The following is a 20,321-nucleotide window of genomic DNA, read 5'->3' on the forward strand; positions in this document are numbered from 1 at the left end:
GACGTCCATTCTGATTTAACTGGCAGGGGTGAATGGGCGCCTTTAATGGTGCTGAAAGATGATGGGCTGCAGCCAGTCCCACCAGTTTGAATACAATTGGATGCAGTGATTTTTGAGTTATTTTATTTTGCCCTTTTTATACTTGGCAATATTTTTTCTGCAAAATTGGATTGAACCCAAAGTTTGACTTTTCTGGCCTTCTGAGATCTGAAGTCGTCAAAGACATCATAAGAAATCGATTACGGTGCAAAAATAAAATTATAGGGCATTTTAGACTGGATGCATTGACACTTTGCTCACGCTAGAGGGCGACAATGCTCCCCTGCATAAAAGTTTGCAAATAATAGTTTGAAGAATTTCTATTCTAAAATTAAGAACATGTTCTTTAATTGACGGCACATTTCAAACTTGCAAATGAAATATATATATACATATGTGCTAAAAAAATGTTATCAAATCTGAGCATTGATGAAAGTAGGTTCCTATAAATCATTTTCCATTGAAAATACAACATAATGAATTTGTTTATTGATATAAGTGATTGCATTTTTTTTAAAGATTTGATTTCCTTAAATTGATTCTTTCGAGTAAGCAATTTCTACTTGTGTGCAAAATGCTACTTAAAATTAATGTTTGAAGCTCTTTTTAAGATTAAATACACTACTCGAAACAAGTCTACCTAGTTTTCTTTTCTTTGAGAAACGTAAGCGAGACTAATTATTTGCCAATGACCACAATAGAAGTCCAATCTGTTATAAATGGGAGCACCAATTTAACATGATGCACTCAGTACGTATACGTACGTATTTTACAACTCGCTTGAACACAAGTTTGACAGCGACGTCCTGTGGTCATAATGTGTCACTGCATCTGATTGGTAGGCAAAACAAAATGCATTTGTGCAGGGCTTTATTGGCTCGTACCCCAAATACGTTTTATTTGTATGGAGAATGAAAGGAAATGATGAGCTAAGAGAAATCATCATCCTTTTACAGTCATCTCTACAATGATTCGAATAGAATACTGAGATTTAAACTCAAACTGTTGATTAAAACAAGATAAGGAATATTTTTTTCTATACCCAGTTACAATGAGGTTGAATGCATTTTGAGAATTGGGTCGGCTTGCTTACTGTCGCTTTGAGTTGGAAACCAATGATGGTCTGGATCAACGGCGCAGCGGGAAAGTCCATGCAAATGATACCAAGGCGTTGGTTCGGGTCACGTTTGGCCTTAAGGTACTCGTGCAACTGAGGATTGATTAGTTGCGCCACCGTTTTGGGGAATGCAAAGATACCGCTCCCGCTGCTGTAGGTGAGGAACATCCGGTCCTTGTCCCCCTCGGGTGCCGCCTCCAGGTGCTCATAGACGCTCTGCCACTTCTTCTCCAAGTGCTGAAGCGTGGGAACCTGGAAGAAGGCGAGCCGCGTGACCTCTAACGACTAGCAAAAGCGTAGCAACGGCCGCTGTCATGTTTGAAATTCCATCGGGGCTTGCCTTCCAGCGATCGGCGATGTCCATGGAGGCGTAGCGCATCCCCAAGTCGGGCCCGTAGAAGTCCTGCAAGATGATGAGCTTACCTCGCGCCTGGCCCAGAGTGGGCACCAAACGACTGTGCCACAGCATCTCCCAACTGGCGTAACGACGCACGTGCTCGACCACCGCCCCGTAGATGTTGTCGGTCTCGCTGAACTCCTCTTTGACCCGCATCAGCACCGTCTCACTCGGGTAACTGGCGAGGAAGTCCCGCACTTCCTCCAGTGCGTCGCCGAAGTGAGCGTTTTGGTATACCACCCCGTGGTGGATGGTGAGGTTGCCCTCCACGTGGCGGACGCGTACGTCCAGGAAGCGGATGCCGGCGCGCAACTGCAGCGCCAGGGTCCAGGTCTGGCACTCGGCGTAGACGCCGCCAAAGAGGGACATGGTGTCGTGGGTGCCGGGCATGGTGAGCTCGGATAGGAGACGCTCGTCCGGGATGCCGGCCATCCAGGATGGGTTGAGGAACTCCGGGGAGGGGGTGTCGTCGTAGTCCGGACCCTGTATGGCTCCCCGACCTTGGCCGCTGATGCTGAAAAAAGGACCCAAAAAAGTGTCGGTTTGAAACAGCTTTTGACAAAATGAGGTCCAATCATCCAAAATCATCGAGAATTTTATCTCTCCAGTCAACAGAGAAAACACAAATGGGCCTAAACAGCAATTTTTTGGAGTATTTCGCCATGTCTTTTCTTAAATAAAAGATCTAATCATGATCAACAAGTGGAATTTACATTGTGGGCTTAATTTACAAAGACTCACAGACCACTTTAGTCCACTTCAAAAATCACATTTCCAATAAATTATGCTTATTTGAGACTAGTAAGTGCAACTGTCATTCTTCAGTTTTCTTTATTAACTTGTTATTTTGAGTACTCGTGACTTGTCAATTTAGGTGTGTTCACTTTGGGGGGAAAACAGTAGTGCTGACTTGAATTATCAAGTTATTATTAGTTATATAGTCATTCCTTTTTTAAATTCGGCTTCCCTAACAAAGGTTCCATGACATTTTTGGCAATAACTTGAATTTAATTCCATTCAATCCAAACTTGCAAATGCAAAATAAAATAGGTGGACTTGAAATAAAAGTTATGCTTTTTTATTATTATTTTTTTACAGTGCAGTTTATCAGTAAATCATAAACTAGTCCTAAACAACACTCACCCCACAAGAATCAGAAGCCACCACATAATCCCAGTTCTTTTCCAGTGCTGCAGAAAAAATAAATTATATGTGATTAAGTGATATACTACAGTACATGTAATATAGTCATCTATTCGATCCAACTTTTGACCGCAACTAACATTTATTCATTAATTTTTCAATTGCAGGGCACAAGAAAACTAATCCGTCATACAAATACATTCAATTTTTTGATGATGATATTTTTGGAAATACAACATAATTATAATGACGCTGCAAAAATGTATATATTTATTTATTAGCTTATTTATTACCAGTTTATTTATGTCTAAAATGTCTTTTTCTGTGTCTGTATTCTCACCCTCTTGCTTCTGTGACAATGACATTTCCCGAATACGGGATGAATAAAGTTATCTAATCTAAAAAGATCAATTTGACCGAATATAACTCTCCAAAAGCATCCTAACAGAAGTGCAAATTGAAAAGAGTGAGTTCAAAGAATTAATAACAGGCATTAAACTATCCGACCGACATTCAATCCGAATAAAAGAGACATCAAATGTGTGTGACAGGACTTTTCAAAAGCAGGTTTAGATTTTCTATAATACACTTTCTTTGTCGGCCCTGTTGACGAAAAGATAATAATGATGATAAAATTCCTACCTGAAATTGGAAGAGGTGATCGGCCTCGTTTCAGTCGGGCGCCCAAGTGGACACTGCCATGAGATTATTGTGGGAATCAAGCATAGCTGAGCAGATGACAGCGCTATAGTGAGGTGAGGGGCCTGTCTAGTGTGTGTGTTTGTATGAGTGTGTTTGTGTGTGTGTGTGTGTGTGTGTGTGTGTGTGTGTATGTGTGTGTGTGTGTGTGTGTGGCCTATTCATCAACCCCTGCTTTTGAACTCTCAGCCATTCCGAATATTTGCTCTCGATGATTGTGTTTTTACAATTATTGTTTGTCTGACTTGTCCCATCAGTAGAGGAATTGAATATATTCAAATTCAATTCAAAGAAGAGTTGCTTCTACTCTTCCCAACATTACACTATTAATGTATCTTTATAATATGAGAAAGATATTTAATGAGGACATGTGAGAAGTGTGTGTTCTGTCCATGGGAACGTGCAGATGTGTGATTATTATTTTTATCACTTTAAAAGGGATTCCAGCATTGCGTAACCGCCTTAACCTTGTCCCCTTCTATTTGTTTAGCTGTTGGTACCGACTGAATACACATGGTGTATTTTTTTTTTTTTTAAAGAATTTTTTTCAAAGCAAAGTTTTTAAAAAGTGGAAATTTCAGTCATTACATTACAATGAGGTTGTCAACTTTTACAACTGTTTACTAAGCTACCAAACATGAATCTAAAAGACTATTTTGAATTGGATTATTGTTTATTCATGCCGCCAATGTCATTGAATAAAATGGGACACTATTGCATTTTTAATACATACGTGACAGGTGTGTATGTAAGTAGTTAAAGTGCCTCTTAGCATTACAAATTTGTTGACTTGGAATTCTCACAATGCTAGCAACTAGTAGCCAAAATATACCAGACTATTTTAAAATACTCACATTTAGTTAATTACTATGTGAAGATGTTTTTGGTTATGAATTTTTGTTTGTAGTTGTTATTTTTATTTGTGTACTTACCTGAATATTTATGTTGTTGACTACTTACTTATTTATTGATCATTTATTTATTATTTATTGTTGTTATATATTGATGATTTACTTGTCTCTGTTTATGGTTGTTATTTGTATACTTCATGGTGAAACTTTAACTCTCATTATACTTGTATAATGACAATAAAAGAATTCAATTGGCTGTGGAAAATAGTATCAACGTTGTTTATATTTCTAATTATTCTTTAGTTTATGGATTGAAAGCAAAACAATGGACCTCCTGTCAAGAAAAACTACATTTCCCATGATGCCTACTATCGGCCTTCCCAATCTGGCAACCCGGCAGCTCGAGCGGAGACGAAGCGGAAGCCTCCATTTTAGCTTCTTTGGCCGCTCGACGCCTCACGTGTCCCGGCCTGCGTGCCTCACATGACCCGTGTGTTTGTCCCCGTGATCACGGCAGCCTCCCTCCACCTCGGTGGATCCGCGTTGTAGCCGTCGCTCGTTCCCACCCCGACCGAGTCTTCATGGATTTGCTGGAGCAGAGTGCGAACAGCTCGGCGAGGTGAGCTTTTCCATCGCTCGCCCCGTCACCCCGAGCGAGGCCTCCATAGTTTACAATCTTCTTTATGCCTTTAAACTATTGGACCGGACGGGCTTACTTTTTATTTTATTTTTTTATTTTAATCGCTTTGTAGTGGGATTTTTGTTCTCGGGACTCTTCGGTACTTCGGCCCGACTGTGGTGATGCGTTTAAGTACTCGAACTAGGTTGTAATTTTCAAAATTGTTTGTGTATATATTTGCCGAACGTTAAACATGAAATTATTTGCCTTTTGGGGGTTGTGCGGTCATAAAATTTAACCTTGTGCACCTTTTAGCGGATATAAATACATTATTAGTCATGGGCGCTACTTTGTGAAGTGCTAAGGTCATTTTTTAGAAGCTGTCATTGACCTAGACGTTTTTAGTTTTAGTTAGCTACTCATAGAATAGTGTTGAAAATACATTATATTAATTTTCATTACACTTCAGTACTGATTTTTGACCTAAAAGTGTAGATAACCAGCAACTAGGCTTAGATGAGGAGTTTGTTATTATACAGGTTGACTCGAGTAACTTTAAAAAAGAACTCTTTTTACATTGATCTCTTTATAACTTTGTTATATTACAATGTACACTAAAACTAAGGAAACATAAACAAGTCTTACTGTTCAAACTTTTTAACGCTTTTAGGGAGAGTGCTTATAACATTTATTCAAAAGTTATTAACTGTTAAATCAAGTCAAACTGAATGTATTGTGGTAGTATTTGATGCCTTTAAAAATAGATTGCATATTATTTTATTTATAATAATTCTATTTATTTATACTATTTTAACATTTTTGTCCCCAAAACAGATCCTTTAATTAATGAATTCAATTGATTTAACATTGGTTGTCGCAAACATACACGCTATTACAGAAATTGGATAACAAATGAAATGTGCCGATATTATGCATGAAATATTTCAATTAATTTTTAAGATGAATTATTCATTCTTTGTTGCAGTCACAAACCGGAACCCGACGACATTGAGCAATTGCAGGAAGGTAGGAAGGAGTTTTATTTCCAGCTAATTGGTCAGCCATGTACTGCAACTACTTTAGTACTTGGATTATTTTTGTATTCTATGAATTAGATTAAACATCGAGTTCCCTTGTTTTCACAGGAGAAGCGGAGGATCAGTCAACTGGCACAATTTCCGCTGTCCCACAAGCTGCGTTTGCTGACCACAATGTCCAGTACCAGTTTGGCGCAGATAACAGCGGTGGCCAGGTAAAATCCATGGCAATGCACTCGTAACAGAACAAACAAATTTAAATTAACTTGGATTAATATATACAGACACACTCAAACATACGTTTAATGTAACTTTACACAAAACTGAATTCAAAATTGGTTTTAATTTTTTTTTGTTCTCCGGGTTGACTCCACCCGGACGTTCGGCGGGAGTTTTTAAAACGAACGCATCAAGAGTTGTTTGTTTTTGCCTTCCCTTCAAAATATTTCGAAAATGACGCGCACAAATGTCTTCACAATACGTTAACGCGCGACCACTTGCCTCTTTTCTACAAAATCTGAAAACTCTTGCCACTTTCGCTGGCATGTCTTTGATATCCTTTGTAGCCAGGCGGCCCCCCTCGTCCACCTACTCCTCGCTTACTGAGTTACGGCAACACATCCAAATGTTCACTCTCCTGGAGCTCGATTAAATCCTGTGTCATCAGTTCTTCGAGGTGCTCGGCGATTCGATCAGACAGTGCGCTACAATGATAAACAGCCTCTCATGTCATGTCTCGAAATGTTTCTCGTATCTAGAGCTAATTATTTGCTCAATGTTCCTCGTATCTCGAGCATCTCGTAGGTAGAGCTGCTCGTATGTAGAGGTACCACTCTACTTCAATATTTCCATCCTTTTTTTATTATATCAACATGTTTCCGCTTCTTCTAGGTTACCTATCGAGTCGTTCAAGTGACGGACGACAACGTCAACGCGTCGGCCGCCGGAGCCGTGAGCGTCGTCTCTACCGCGGCGTTCACGGCCGCGCCGCAGGTGTGTTAAATACCACCAAAAACAAATAAGGAAGTGTCACGTTTTGTTAGCACACCTATTATAATACGCCATTCATTTTAAATCCAGGCTGTAATCCAGAACCCTTTCAGTAACGGGGGAAGTCCGGCTGGGGAGACGGTCGGAGGAGAGACTCGTTTCGCTTACTTCCCCGCCGCTACCGTCAGTGACGGGACAGCCGCGGCCGTGTCGGTGCAAACCGCCGCTGACCCGACAATTGCGCAAGGGGCCGGTGAGTGTCACTCAAAAGACGACTACCGTATTTTCACGACTATTCGGCGGATCGTATTTTTAGCCACAGTGTCAATAACGAGTGCTATTTCTGTATTTTACACACACAAAGGACACACCGTTTTTATAGACGCAGCCAGGCATGGCATATATTATATATGGATGAATATCGAACCGTAATAGCGCTGGCAACTACGGCTATCTTAAGACTTTTTTTTGCGCCTTATAGTCGTGAAAATACGGTAAATAAAATCTACGCTGATATTGTGAATCAATTCATCACTAACTCGCGTTCAGGTCAGTTCTACGTCATGATGACCCCTCCCGAAGTGCTCCAATCGGCGGCCCAACGGACCATCGCGCCTCGCACGCACACGTACCCAGCGTAAGTTTTAAAAAAAACGCCGTTTTACATGTTGGAAAAATCCAAAAGTTGTACTCCTACATATGGCAACAGTCCTACTTTTTAAAAAAGTATTTTCCATCCAACTTCCCATGAGGTATTCAGTTTGTTCCCTCTTTGAATTTGGCTTGTGCAAGTCAAAATGCAAGAAAAGGTCAGATCGCTATCCATCCTAAAAACCGCACTGTCCTACTTGCCTGCCATCCTCAGAGACCTCGGTGAAAGCGAGATGTTGCAGCATAGCAGCACAAACTGGTGAGGACAACTTTCACATTCAAAACAATGCTGCTAGCTTTAGCAGCAAGTAAGCTAACATATTCACAGAGAGCCAGTTCACTCATTCCAAGTTCATTGTTTTGAGTTGACTTGGATATTCTCACCAGTCTATTATTTTGCACATCTTTCCACGCTGTCCACTGAGCCACCATTTCTTTTGCTGTCTTTAAAGGAAAGTGGACGGTCCACGAGCACCGAGGGACGAAAGACGAAGAGCACAGCACAACGAAGGTAGCATTTAAAAGCTGCTTGCTGATTAATTGCTTCCTTAACTATGCTAATTTTCAGAACCGCTATTTTCTTTTCCCAGTGGAGAGAAGAAGAAGAGACAAAATCAACAACTGGATTGTCACTCTTTCCAAAATCATCCCCGACTGCAATATTGACAGTAGAACTGGTGCTGTAAGTCTTCTCATTTCCATAACACATCTTTTTTTTCTTCATTTCAATCTCCTGGCTGCAAAATGAAAGATGTCTACCCCTTCAGAGTAAAGGAGGAATCCTGTCCAAAGCCTGCGACTACATCCGAGATCTTCGTCAAAACAACCAGCGGTTGCAGGAGAGCTACAAAGAAGTGGAGCGACTCGAAGTGGACAACGAAGTGCTTCGACAACAGGTAGAAGGCGTCGAATCGAGCTGTGAAATGAGACGTCCATTGAAAGCGCGCGAATCCCGTTTCGGCAAAACGTCCGTTCGACGAACTGTCCGTCGGCCAAACGTCCGTCGGCGAAACCTCTTTCGGCGAATGGTCCGGTCACGCTTTTTTATGTTCCTAGCTTGAAGAACTCAAGAGCGACAACGCGCTTCTTCGAGCGCAGCTGCAGCAGCACGGCGTGGAAGTCAACGGCAGCTCCACGCCGCAGTGATAAGCCGACGCGAGTCGCTAACGTGAACTATAGCAGCAAAGGAACAACCACGGGCGACAACATGGACATGAAGCAAAAGTGAAGGACTGCTGACAGACAATGCCTCCCTTCATATGCTGCTGGTCAATGGCGGACATTTACTGAGTAGCCCAATGAACCCGCCAAAGCCTGCTTTAAGGAAGAAGAAAAAAACAAAAAAAACCACCTCGACGCACCACACTTGCACAAAGCTTTACCGTCATTTACAATCCTGCCACACCTACCAATTTCTTAACTTTATTTTTGTGTATTTTCTCTTTTTGAAGCTACCAAATGTCATAGGAATTACTAAAATGGCTGCCATCGAATGATTGACATCTAATCTGTTTTCCATTTAGTGATGGATTGGATAGATTCTTAAAGTCCATAAAGTTTACGATTGATTTAAATGTTGCGGTTGATTTACGATCACAATTTTGCAATTCGTAGGTTTGATAGATTTTCTTTAAAAATTAAAATAAAAAGTATTCTAAACCATGTTTGCGAATAATCTACTGTCAAAATATATTGGACTTCTATCACCGTCAATGACATTTACACTTGAGTTAATCTTTTGAATAACTTTTTTAGTCTTCTATAATTTTAATTTTTAATTTAACTTGGAAGGTGAAACAACAGTAGAACATTTCTTGACCTGTTTCTTTAGTTTGTGTTGTGTGGGGTGCAAATTTTGGTTCATGTAAAACCACTTCATTTTTGAAAGCAGATTTGTTTTGTCTATCAGGATCGATGGCAGCGTATCAGTCTAAATATCACTATTTTTATATCGTCCTTTTTAATTTATAAACCAAGTCCAAATTGGGCATCTTTAAGGGTTGTTAGTCAGGCAATTAATTAGTAAAACAGCTCTGATTTGTTGCTTTTTATTGGAGTGCAAGACCTAAATGAGGTGTAAACCTAGCTCAGGTATTTTAGGGTAGTGCACTGGCATCTGGTTCTCAAATTTTACATAGATTTTATTTTTGGGGAGGAATTTGCATCATAGGATCAAGTTTTATCAGGCAATGCCTAGTAGTTGGTAGAACAGTGAATGTGGGGTCCTTTTCAGGGGGGGCAAATGATGTTTGGGACAGTTGCTACTTGAAGGCAATAAACTATGAATATGAATAAGATCATGTTTTTGCTTTAACAGCATGGAGATGATAAGCCCAGCAAATTGTGACGCTATGATAAATGAACAGAAATGTTTATAAAGATATGAATTACAAACTAATCACAAAGATTTAAGACGAGTTTATTGGATGTTTTACATTTTTCGTTTGACATTACATTTAAGTAAATGAGATATTTGCCAAACTACGTCATCTTTATCTGAGGCGGGCATTGTGTTGCCAAGGGCGACTGTTGCTATGGAAACCGTTAAACAAGGAGAAGCCAACCAACTACATAATTGCTCATTTAATAACTAAGGTGAGTCACATTTTAAAAGAAGTTTCGTTTTCATTTTCAAGTCGTTTAAATGGCGGCCTTTGAAAGGTTGAGATGCGTTTCAAATATACAAGTTATATTGAGTCAACATTGAATGCACCATTTTAATTATGTCGAATTTTCTAACGCAGCGTTTCTATTGACTTCGCAAAGGAGCAACAAACGTTTTAAAAAAAAATGGTAGCTAAAAGATTGAATATTTTAATGATATTGTTTTTCTTATTTCTTTTGAGGTTTCTTAGTCACTTGCCGAGCACTAACAAAAAGTTGGCTTAAATTGACGTCGATTCTAAAATTGAACAACATTTTCTAAACATGTACTTTAACAAATTCCTACTTTAATTTTAAAGGTGCAGTGTCGAGTTTGTAAATGAGTTTAAATCAAGTCGGTTATCGAGCTAAAACTGTGTCACTTGTTTACTTACGTCAACATCCGCAGATTCGTCACAAAGAAGCATAAAAGATTTACGACCCCCCACAAAATCGAACACACCCAAGGAGAGTAATTAATTTTGATTATTTATTGCCAATAGGAGTATCTTACGTAATCAAGCTGAATCACGGTAGGGAAATTCACATAACTTTATTATAATTATTATTATTAATATTTTCTTTACAAAAACAGCATGAGAGTTCTGTGCTGCATTTTTACCCCAAATTGAAAAGTGCTTGCACTAAAGATACATTTCGCTGTAAAAAGTGGTAAGCGTTAAGTTGTTAAAACATAATAATAAATCAACTAAATGTGGCAAAGTAGGTGATTTTTTTTTTACATTTGAAATTTCTCATAACGATCATGTTTTTTCACTGTCAAGTATTATTGCTAACCCTCCAATACACTATTTCTTATTAAATTTAGTATTCTATATCTGTTTGAATGAGGTGGCAGAATTATTTTTTTAAATTATTATTGATTTTATTGAAAGGGTCGACATTTATAGAAGAAGCCAATAGTTAGTTAGTTTTGGGGCATTTCAGGTCATTTGATGATTGATGTCAATTGCTGTAATCTGTAATCCAAAAAACTACTAAATATTTGTTTAGGATTGAAGCCCCACCATGGCCAAACATCCCGAAAAACCCATCGTGCACTACGGTGTGCCAGAGTGGACCAAAAACAATGAACGACTGTCTGCCACGGCGGTGATCGAGCGATATATTTCCAACGTGATCCGCCAGGAGAGCAGTGTCCTCCGCAATGAAACGTCCTGTCAAGTGAGTCTTTGCTAACGTCGCCTTCGCCATTACAGAACAAAGTGGTTTCCATAATCGGCTTGCACGTTGCTTTGCAGACCGACTGGGACAAAAGCGATACCTCTCGCATGTTGAGGGATAGAATTTGGGAGGTGACGAGATGTAAGGATCTCCTGGTGACCTGTGCGCAGAAAGTTGACGACGAGATTGAAGCGTTGACTCTGGTAATCTCATTTATGTTAAATGTACAGTGGTACCTCGAGATACGAGCTTAATTCGTTGCCGGACTGAGCTCGTATGTCGATTTTCTCGTAACTCAAACGAACATTTCCCATACAAATGAACTAAAAACAAATAAATTCCTTCCAACCCTCTGAAAAAACACCAAAAACAGGATATTGGATTGGAAAAACATTTTTATTTGTTCTAATTTGCCATCTATTAACAAAGTAACAAATAACTAGTGGTTTAATAGTACTAAAATTAGACGGATTTCGTGGAGGGGAGAGAAGGGGGTGGGGACTTTTTGCACGGCAACACGCTTGTAACATAACTTAAACAAATTTAAATGAACTTGGATTACAATGCAGACACTCAAAAATAAATTTTATCTAACTTTACACTTAACTTAACTCTAATTTTGTTTTAAATTTTGATACCTTTCTTGGCACTATTGGCCCCGCCTCCACCCTGACTTTCAGATGCAACCTATCGAGGGTTGTTTGCTTTTGTCTTCCCTTCAAAATATTCCCAAAATGACGCACACAAATGTCCTCACAATAGGATAACGCACCACCACTTGCCAACGAGAAGTAGTACTTCTCTTGTATTAGCGAACAAGCTCCACCATTCGCACTGACTAACGGGAAAAAAACACTGAAACAATGCATTGCTCCGCCCAGTGCTCGTAGAGACATTACAACGAGGGAGTTGCGACGGGAAAGACAGTGGCCATGATGTTCTTATGAGCAGCCTCTCACGTCCGCTGTATGCTCGTATATCAAAATTTGTCTCATATCTCAAGATAAATATTTGCTCAAAATTTTACTCGTATCTCAAATTGCTCGTATGTCGGGGCACTCGTATGTCGAGGTACCACTGTATCCCTAAAGCATTTTTTTGGTTCACAGAATAAAACGCGAACCGAGGAGACTTTGGCCGCCACGGCTGTTCCCCACGAGGTCACCACGGAGAGCCTTACCCTGAGGGAGGGACGGCGTGGATTTGAGCTGGTGAACGACCCGGTGGAGAAGGAGTTAAAAAAAGAGGTTCACGTCATCGAAAAAGTGCAGAAAGTTCTCCAGCTGCACATAGATCAGGCATTTGAACAGCTCGTGTAAATTCAATAAAACACAATTGTCCTCACTTTAACGTCAATGGAGCGCCGCTAAATTGCCTTTGGACGTTTCTTTCCAGTATTTTGCAGAAACTCCGACAGCAGCTGACGGCAGACATCCAAAACAAGATGGAAACGCTGAATATTGACAATACTTGTCTGGAACTAACCATCACTTCACCACAAATCTCCCTGAAGCCAGACCCTACCCGGATACCGGCAGGGTAATCTGTCAGATTGAGTATTTACAGATCAGACACAATTTGGAAAAAAAATACCGTATTTTCTCGCATATACGCCGTATTTGTCGATGAAAAAAAAACGACTGAATCGAGGGTAACGCTTATATGCGCATAAATGAGGTGATAAAGACGAAACGCCATAACGCGAGACAATGCAGTCGATACGGTCATTTATTTAAAAATGGAAAAAATGATAAACAGATAAAACCCTTAATTTTGACGTCTACCAATGAAATTCAAGAAAAAAAACAAAGCGTACCTTGCATAAAACGGGAAAAAACTTACTTGTGCCTGCCATTGCTCGCTCAGGGCGCCGCCATCTTACCTAGGAATGAAAAAACTAGACCGCTACGGACACACTTCCTGGTTGTACTGCTCACATGACTTCCTTTTTAAATTTGTCTACGTGCAGGCAATATATATCATATGAGAGAAATCGTAAAATTTGATTTTTAAGGCAATTTTAAGGGTTATATGCGAGAAAATACGGTAACTACCTTGTCTGTACAAACCAGACAGAACAGAACGTCTAGCCAAGAGACAGATTGTCGTCCTAACAGACAGTCAACCCAACCTGACTTACTAATTGACCAATCAATAGACTGTTTTTCCCACCGGCAATTTACTAAAGCACCCTTCTCATTCCCTTTAGAACATGCACGCCCCACGATTGGATCCAATTCACTCAGTTAAATCTAGCCCGAGCTCGTGAAGCAATGCAAATGTCCGAGCAGATGCGGGAGGACATGAGTCTCACCCGAGTCAACGTACGTCCCACCATTGCCCCGACTCATTTCCCCCCGACTCATTTCCCACATATCCTCAACTGTCGCAGCTCCAAAACGAGTTGAAGAACCAGCAGAGGGCCACCGAGTTCGCGCTACGTAAACGCAACCACGACGAGCAACAGGCGTGTCGTGAGCTCGAGTGGCAGTTGAAAAATGTGAGTTGGACCAGATTAACGTCGTCGTCGCAGATGGCAAAATGTTGCTCTTCTCGTAGACCGAAGATGAGATCGCGTCCATGGAGAGGGACATATTCAATCTGGACGCCGATCTCCAAGCAAAAACTGCCCCCATGAAGCTAGCTCACACCAGACTGGAGAACCGAACCGCCCGACCTGGAATGGACCTCTGCAGAGATGAGGTGAAGACCAAAATCCTCAATAATCCCAATCTTTCCTAAAACTCTTTCCTTCCCGTTCGTAGGCGCAACGTTGCCTTGTGGACGAAGTCAACCAGCTTCAAGCTACAATTGCCTTCCTGAAGGAGAAGCTAGCTGAAGCTCAGTACGTTCCCTAGCGTAGCGGAGTCTCCAATCCCCAAACTCGTTTGACATTTTCATACCTGTCAACATCTGCCGATAACTGCCCTTATAAATGATTATGATTCCCCTTACAAACCCCCCAAAAACCTTCCAAACACCGTACGACTCGTCGTACGGTGTTTGGAAGGTTTTTGGGGGGTTTGTAAGGGGAATCATAATCATTTATAAGGGCAGTTATCGGCAGAGGTTGACAGGTATGCATTTTTCTGTTTCAGGCACTCGTTACAGAGACTGAAATTTCATCACAACCAACTGATGCAGGACCACGCTAGGAAACGTGACGCTCTAGCCCTGGAGCAACGTTGCATCAAAATCCGCGAGCGCCTCATCCCCATTTTGTACAGTGACGAAACCCCGGTACCTCTTCTTCTACTCACCAGCTCCAGTGGGAGGAGCGTGGCGCATCTGGAAACGCAGTAGATCTCTCCAAATTTGTACAATTATTCCAAAACTATCTAAATTATGGGCAATTTTAGGACCTCTTTCCTCTAGGTGTGTTTACGATACGTTTGTGTTGAATAGCAGCAAGTTTGTTTTGAAGCGCCCTCTGGATTTTCTAGGAAAAAAACACGTCTTATCTTCCATTCCGCTCCAATAAAATGCCTCCACAACAAACCAACGCATTTTCCGCTCCGTTTATTTCAGCGTAAGCCTTTTGCGTGACACGCCTACGCATCGTAAAAGCGAGCCGCTAACATTGACCTTTTAAGTCCTACGGATAGTTATTTGTCTTTTTGTAAGACTTTCGAGGTCATGTTTTTAGTGGCGTTGACAGCGCGTGACGTCCAAATCCATTTTGTTTTTGCAAACCATTCCCACAACAAAGTTCTTAGCGTAGCAAGCCTTAAAAAATATGACCGTACGCAACCCTGGATTATTCTGAATCATTTCACTTCAGGCTCCAGATGCTTTCCCCCATTATGACTAGCTAGCGCCCGCCCGCTAAATGTCCACTACTTCCACATGAGTGCCCACATCTGATTGGTATCTGCATACAACCCCGGTCAATCAGTCTGGACGGTCGCCCGTTGGACAAGAGTCTTCCTTTTTCTAAATGGGGACTGGATCTTTGGAGCCAATGCTAGTTTTTGGCAGCATTTTGTGTCATCAGCATGGGCGCCACGTACGTAGCCATCAAGGACTGCGTGGCTCTTTTGGTCTACTCTTTCACGTTTGTGTTGGGCCTACCCGCTAACCTTCTGGTTCTGTTGGCGTACGTCCGCAAAGCCCGGAAACGTGGCGCCACCCCCAACGTGGTCTACGCGCTGAATCTCTGCCTGGCTAACCTGGCATTGGTGGCCTGGTTGCCCGTCAAGGCTCTGGAGACTTTGCTCCAAGACTGGAGACTCCCGGCGCCGCTGTGCCCGGTTTACAGCTTCTTCCTCTTCGCTTCGCTCTACGGGAGTTGCCTGTTCATCGCCGCCGTGACGACGGGACGCTACTTGAGTATCGCCTTCCCGCTGGTCTATAAACGGTACCGGCGCGCTCGAATTTCCTGCTCGGTCAGCGCGGCGTTGTGGGCGCTTGTCCTGCTTCACCTCGCCGTGGGTTTGGTAGCGGAAGGCGGCGCCAACTTCGTCTCGGCGGAGGACGACGCGCTGGCGTGCTACGAGCATTTCGACGCCTCGCAGCTAGCCGTGCTGCTGCCGCTACGTCTGGAAATGGCCGTCGTCCTTTTCCTCCTGCCGTTAACGGCCTCGTCTTTCTGCACGCTACGCTGCGTGGCGTTGGTGTGGCGGTCCAATCTACGTCCGGCGGGGAAGAGGCGAGTCCTGGGGGTGGCGCTGTCCACGCTGGCGGTGTTCGTCGTGTGCTACGCTCCCTACAACGCATCGCATGTTGTGGGTTTTGCGGCGGGGGAGAACGTGGAGTGGAGATCCTACGCCATGCTGAGCAGTTCCTGTAACGTTTTCCTGGAGCCCGTCGTCATGTTGATGCTGTCGCCGGCCGCGTCCAGGGGGCTCGTGGGAAAAATTTGCGCGGCGCAAAGCAGATTCAGTCGCACTGACGGTTTTCGCCATCGCTACGTCACTCCTAACACTGGAGCTAATAACGGGTCGCCGGCTACCGTTACCGAGAGGAGCCAAGATGGCGCCCAAGTGCCCAAACTCGGTCGGGAATGACTATGAAGCCTTTTGTACTATAGTGAAAATGTCTTTAAAAATACAAAGTACCTAGGGCAGGGGTCGGGAACCTTTTTTTGACGAAGAGAGCCATAAACAATTCATATTTTCTAATGTTATTCCTTGAGAGCCATACTCCGAATTTAAAAGTCAAAATACATGTAAATGGGTGTCTTTTATTTTAGTAATTTCAACACTTTTAAATTGGAAAAAAATACTTTTGACAACATTATTATGCAGTTGCTAATCAATGAGTATGCATTCTAGCAGAGTCTAATGCAAAAAAAAGAAGACTAAAGGAGCACTGGACATAGTATCTCAGTTCTGTCACCAGCGGGTTCCATATTTTAGCTCACAGGTTAGCGAAGAGCCAGATGCACCCATTGAAAGAGCCACATGTGGCTCCCGAGCCATAGGGTCCCTACCCCTGACCTAGGGTGATTGTTGTGATGAACAAAATGAACTACTATATTAAAAGGCAAAAAAAAGGGTTGTAAACGCCTAACCGCAAAATTTCCCAAAAACTGCAAAATAAATAAATACAAAAAAACTGAAAAAAAAAAAACCACAAAAATCAGAAAAAAACATGGAAGTCTTTTACTTTTAATTGTTACAGGGTTATCAACGGCTGCCAATGACGGCGCTAGACGTCCAATCCCTTTCTGACGGGGAAAGATGAACGAACAAATGCATTAAAAGAAAAAATGAAAATGAAAAAAATGCTCTGAAGAAAGTGAATTTCCGTTTTTTTTTTAAAGCACTCATCATACCCAGAAAAAAAAAATCACAATAAACTGTAATAAGACATTTCATACTTCGACAGCAGCTCATAACCACAAATAACAATAACAAAAATATGACTTTTCTGTGTTTACTGGTTTCTGTAACTAACCTTTGGTACATAGCAATTACGAAACACTTCCCTGTAACATTTTGAGCGTACAAGCGGTTGCGGGGTGATGATGTTTGAAAAGTGCGAACAACAAATATTGTGTCATAGAATTTATTAAATTTCCCCCAGGGAAGGCGAGATAGGAGATATTGATATTGTGATGTATTTCTTGTGATGTATCTAAGACACATTGTCTGTTGAGGGTGTTGGAACAACACACTTATGGAGAGATAAATTATCGTGGCATGTTTGACAGTGTCAGGTAGGAATGCTTTTATGTATTTTTTTTTTTTATTCTATCATTCAATTACTGTAACTATTGTAAAATAATGCAGTAGATAAATGCCAAATTGTCAAAACTGTCTTTATATGCTGGCATCCTGAGACTAAATTACTTTAAATGTTGTTTTATATTCAGGTCTAGACTTCTTTTCCTGTATTTTTAATGTGTCAATGGACAATTTAGTGTCATTCACTGGTTTGAAAAACGTTTTTTTTGTTTGTTTGTTTTTTTGTCCGTCATTATTTTTTAAAAACTTAGTATTTTAATAAGACAACTTTCGGTTTGTAACTGGGTGCATAAATGTAATTCTTTTGAATCGATTCCTAATATTTTGTAAAATAAATAGATAAATAAATAAATAAAATGCTTACCTCACATAATGCAGGACTTCAGTTCTTCAACAACGAAGATTCTTATTCCAATTCAGTTTTACTGTTAAATAAAGATAACATAAAAGAGATCAATTTTGTATTTCAAATCACAATAGGGCTGTAATATTATCTATTTCCGCTATCTTAAGGCTAATGATAATTCGCGTCTGTACTCGATGGTATTAACGCCATAAAAATGTCAAAAGAAATTGAAATAATACTCACGGGGGTCATATATATAATTCATCATCGGAGGAGGAAGACTAATATTAATAATATATGCGTTAATAATCGATTACATCGTGCTGAGACGTCTTAGTGAACAGTTTTCGGCTTACTGTTGCACAAACAAGCACACCTGAATAATCAGGAAAATTAGTGTTTCAATAGTTTTGATTGTTGAACGTGTGAGTGAATCAGATAATCAGTCAATTATTCGACAAATTAGTCTGTGATTTATCTATTTAGTGTCAATATTCATGTTTCTGAAACAGTGCCAGAGTCATAAAAAAATGATTAATCAGGAATGTATTCTTATTTCCTGGCAATAATGACGTTTTATTTCAATTGACGACGGTGGGCGTCCAATTAATTTGAAAGGTTCCTTCGCCTTCTCCCAGTCAAAAGTAATTAAATTGAATTGAATGCTTTTATTGTCATTATACAGCTATAGATTTCAAGCTTCACCACAAAGTGCACAAATAACAACAACAAACAGACAGACAAATAAATCATCAATAAATAAGTAGTCAACAAGATAATGAGTAGTCAACAAGATAAACAGGTAGTCAAGATAAACAGGTAGTCAAGATAATAAGTAGTCATCAAGATAAACAGGTAGTCAAGATAACAACTAGTCAACAACATAATAACTAGTCAACAAGATAAATAGGTAGTCAAGATAAACAGCTAGTCAAGATAATAAATAGTCAACAAGAAAATAAGTAGTCAACAAGATAAACAGGTAGTCAAGATAATAAGTAGTCGACAAGATAAATAAGTAGGCAACTGTACAAATAAGGGATAAATAATCAATCAATAAATCCAAGTAAGATACATGGGCATAATTAACGAGCGAGCCCATTTTGTTGTCCAGTGAGCGATGCGCCTCCTTCTACTCGCTGTCTACATCTTGACCTTCCTGGCGGGTGTCCCCGCCAACGTCCTGGCGTTCCGCACCTTCTGCCGCAAGGTGCGCACCCGCGCCGCACCCATCGACGTCCTCCTCCTCAACCTGACCATCTCCGACCTGATCTTCTTGGCTTTCCTGCCCTTCAAGATGAAGGAGGCCTCGGACCACATGCAATGGCTCCTCCCCTTCCCGCTTTGCCCCTTGACCGGTTTCGTCTTCTACGTCACCATCTACAACAGCACCTTGCTGCTGACCGCCGTGGGCGTGGAGCGCTACCTGGGCGTGGTCCACCCCTTCCGCTACGCCCTCTGCCGCCGGCCCCGCTACGCCGTGGTGGCCTGCGTCCTCTTCTGGGCGGTGACCTCCCTGAACCTCAGCGTGGTCTACATCATGCCGTACGCCCAGTGGGGCGACATCGCCGCCGAGCCGCCGTCCACCTGCTACTTGAATTTCACGGAATCCGAGCTGGGGATCATTCTGCGGGTCCGCCTGGAGCTCTTCCTGGTCCTCTTCTGCGTCCCCTTCCTCATCTGCTGCTTCTGCTACGTGAATTTCCTCCTGGTCCTGTGGCGTCTCCCCAACATCGGCAGGCGGAAGAGGCTGAGGGCCATGGGGCTGGCGTTGGGCACGCTGGCGGTCTTCGCCGTCTGCTTCGTCCCTTACAACGTCTCGCACGTGGTGGGCTTCGTGCGCCACGAGAGCGAGCACTGGAGGAACGTGGCGCTGCTCTCCAGCACCCTCAACGCCTGCCTGGACCCGCTGATTTTCTACTTTTCCTCGGCCGCCGTCAGGAGCGTGCTCAAACGCTGCTTGAGGAACGTGGTGGCGAAGATGCACATCCTCAAGTGTGGCTGATGAGCTGGGCAAAATTCTTCAAATGTTCTTCTGCTTGGTGTCCAATCTCTCTCAACTAGGAGGGCTGCTTTGCTGAAATTGGACAGACTTTATTCCCTATCCGCACCGTGTTCTATGTGGTGTCGGATGACAATTTGAGAATATTTCATCTGGTTAATTTTGGGGAATTTCTTCCTTTTCAATCTTTGGAATTTAATTGTAATCAAAACAACAAAGGTATTAAAAATTAGAGGACTGTTGAAAAACGTTGAGAGGGTCGACAGAATTATTTGAATACGTATAGTTGAATGTGTCATAAAAAATATTTCAGTCAATATTTATTTCCATTTTCATGTATTTTATTTTATTTTTGCATTACAGCATGAAAGTTGTATCAATGAAAATACATTTGAAAAAAATCAATGTGTCCAT

The 20,321-nt window shown here is 41.6% G+C and overlaps 5 protein-coding genes across 6 annotated transcripts; 4 read left to right on the top strand and 1 right to left on the bottom strand.

Annotated features, from left to right (window-relative positions):
• Positions 1-917: 917 nt before the first annotated feature.
• Positions 918-18,292, bottom strand: LOC144067284 (1-phosphatidylinositol phosphodiesterase). Of its 2 annotated transcripts, XM_077590900.1 has the most exons (6): positions 18,149-18,292; positions 17,924-17,984; positions 3,339-3,391; positions 2,697-2,743; positions 1,497-2,067; positions 918-1,408 (listed from the first exon to the last, which is right to left on the bottom strand). In XM_077590900.1, exons 4-6 carry the CDS (start codon positions 2,720-2,722, stop codon positions 1,076-1,078), a joined length of 930 nt encoding a protein of 309 aa, XP_077447026.1. In that variant the 5' UTR covers positions 2,723-2,743; positions 3,339-3,391; positions 17,924-17,984; positions 18,149-18,292; the 3' UTR covers positions 918-1,075. The 2 variants fall into 2 exon arrangements, with proteins under 2 accessions (XP_077447026.1, XP_077447025.1); XM_077590899.1 differs by lacking the exon at positions 3,339-3,391.
• On the top strand, positions 4,635-9,941 carry usf2 (upstream transcription factor 2, c-fos interacting). Its single transcript, XM_077590898.1, has 11 exons — positions 4,635-4,865; positions 5,851-5,891; positions 6,011-6,117; positions 6,794-6,895; positions 6,983-7,145; positions 7,442-7,529; positions 7,758-7,802; positions 7,996-8,054; positions 8,134-8,225; positions 8,311-8,439; positions 8,600-9,941. Exons 1-11 carry the CDS (start codon positions 4,828-4,830, stop codon positions 8,687-8,689), a joined length of 954 nt encoding a protein of 317 aa, XP_077447024.1. The 5' UTR covers positions 4,635-4,827; the 3' UTR covers positions 8,690-9,941.
• tekt2 (tektin 2 (testicular)) lies at positions 10,068-14,867 on the top strand. The gene is made up of 10 exons (XM_077590705.1): positions 10,068-10,138; positions 11,201-11,371; positions 11,449-11,574; positions 12,481-12,686; positions 12,767-12,910; positions 13,581-13,695; positions 13,764-13,871; positions 13,931-14,074; positions 14,137-14,216; positions 14,470-14,867. The coding sequence occupies exons 2-10, from the start codon at positions 11,216-11,218 to the stop codon at positions 14,672-14,674; spliced, it is 1,284 nt and encodes a 427-aa protein (XP_077446831.1). The 5' UTR covers positions 10,068-10,138; positions 11,201-11,215; the 3' UTR covers positions 14,675-14,867.
• LOC144067481 (free fatty acid receptor 3) lies at positions 15,367-16,377 on the top strand. Its single transcript, XM_077591291.1, has one exon. It carries the CDS (start codon positions 15,367-15,369, stop codon positions 16,375-16,377), a length of 1,011 nt encoding a protein of 336 aa, XP_077447417.1.
• Positions 17,478-19,910, top strand: LOC144067285 (free fatty acid receptor 2-like). The gene is made up of 2 exons (XM_077590901.1): positions 17,478-17,531; positions 19,020-19,910. Exon 2 carries the CDS (start codon positions 19,026-19,028, stop codon positions 19,908-19,910), a length of 885 nt encoding a protein of 294 aa, XP_077447027.1. The 5' UTR covers positions 17,478-17,531; positions 19,020-19,025.
• Positions 19,911-20,321: the final 411 nt, after the last annotated feature.

The sequence above is a fragment of the Stigmatopora argus genome, chromosome 21 (genome assembly GCF_051989625.1).
Source record: "Stigmatopora argus isolate UIUO_Sarg chromosome 21, RoL_Sarg_1.0, whole genome shotgun sequence".
Classification (NCBI taxonomy): Eukaryota; Metazoa; Chordata; class Actinopteri; order Syngnathiformes; family Syngnathidae; genus Stigmatopora; species Stigmatopora argus.

Bases quoted from the DNA above. Each gene is read 5' to 3' on its own strand.
- usf2 (XM_077590898.1), top strand. From the start codon at position 4,828: ATGGATTTGCTGGAGCAGAGTGCGAACAGCTCGGCGAG. The intron at 6,118-6,793 runs GTAAAATCCATG...CGCTTCTTCTAG, and splicing joins CAGATAACAGCGGTGGCCAG to GTTACCTATCGAGTCGTTCA. The intron at 8,055-8,133 runs GTAGCATTTAAA...TTCTTTTCCCAG, and splicing joins AAGAGCACAGCACAACGAAG to TGGAGAGAAGAAGAAGAGAC.
- tekt2 (XM_077590705.1), top strand. From the start codon at position 11,216: ATGGCCAAACATCCCGAAAAACCCATCGTGCACTACGGTGTGCCAGAG. The intron at 11,575-12,480 runs GTAATCTCATTT...TTTGGTTCACAG, and splicing joins AGATTGAAGCGTTGACTCTG to AATAAAACGCGAACCGAGGA. The intron at 13,872-13,930 runs GTGAGTTGGACC...CTCTTCTCGTAG, and splicing joins TCGAGTGGCAGTTGAAAAAT to ACCGAAGATGAGATCGCGTC.
- LOC144067481 (XM_077591291.1), top strand. From the start codon at position 15,367: ATGGGCGCCACGTACGTAGCCATCAAGGACTGCGTGGCTCTTTTGGTC.
- LOC144067285 (XM_077590901.1), top strand. From the start codon at position 19,026: ATGCGCCTCCTTCTACTCGCTGTCTACATCTTGACCTTCCTGGCGGGT.
- LOC144067284 (XM_077590899.1), bottom strand. From the start codon at position 2,722: ATGTGGTGGCTTCTGATTCTTGTGGG. The intron at 2,068-2,696 runs GTGAGTGTTGTT...TCCTTTTTTCAG, and splicing joins TGGCTTCTGATTCTTGTGGG to CATCAGCGGCCAAGGTCGGG. The intron at 1,409-1,496 runs GCAAGCCCCGAT...GCCTTCTTCCAG, and splicing joins ACATCGCCGATCGCTGGAAG to GTTCCCACGCTTCAGCACTT.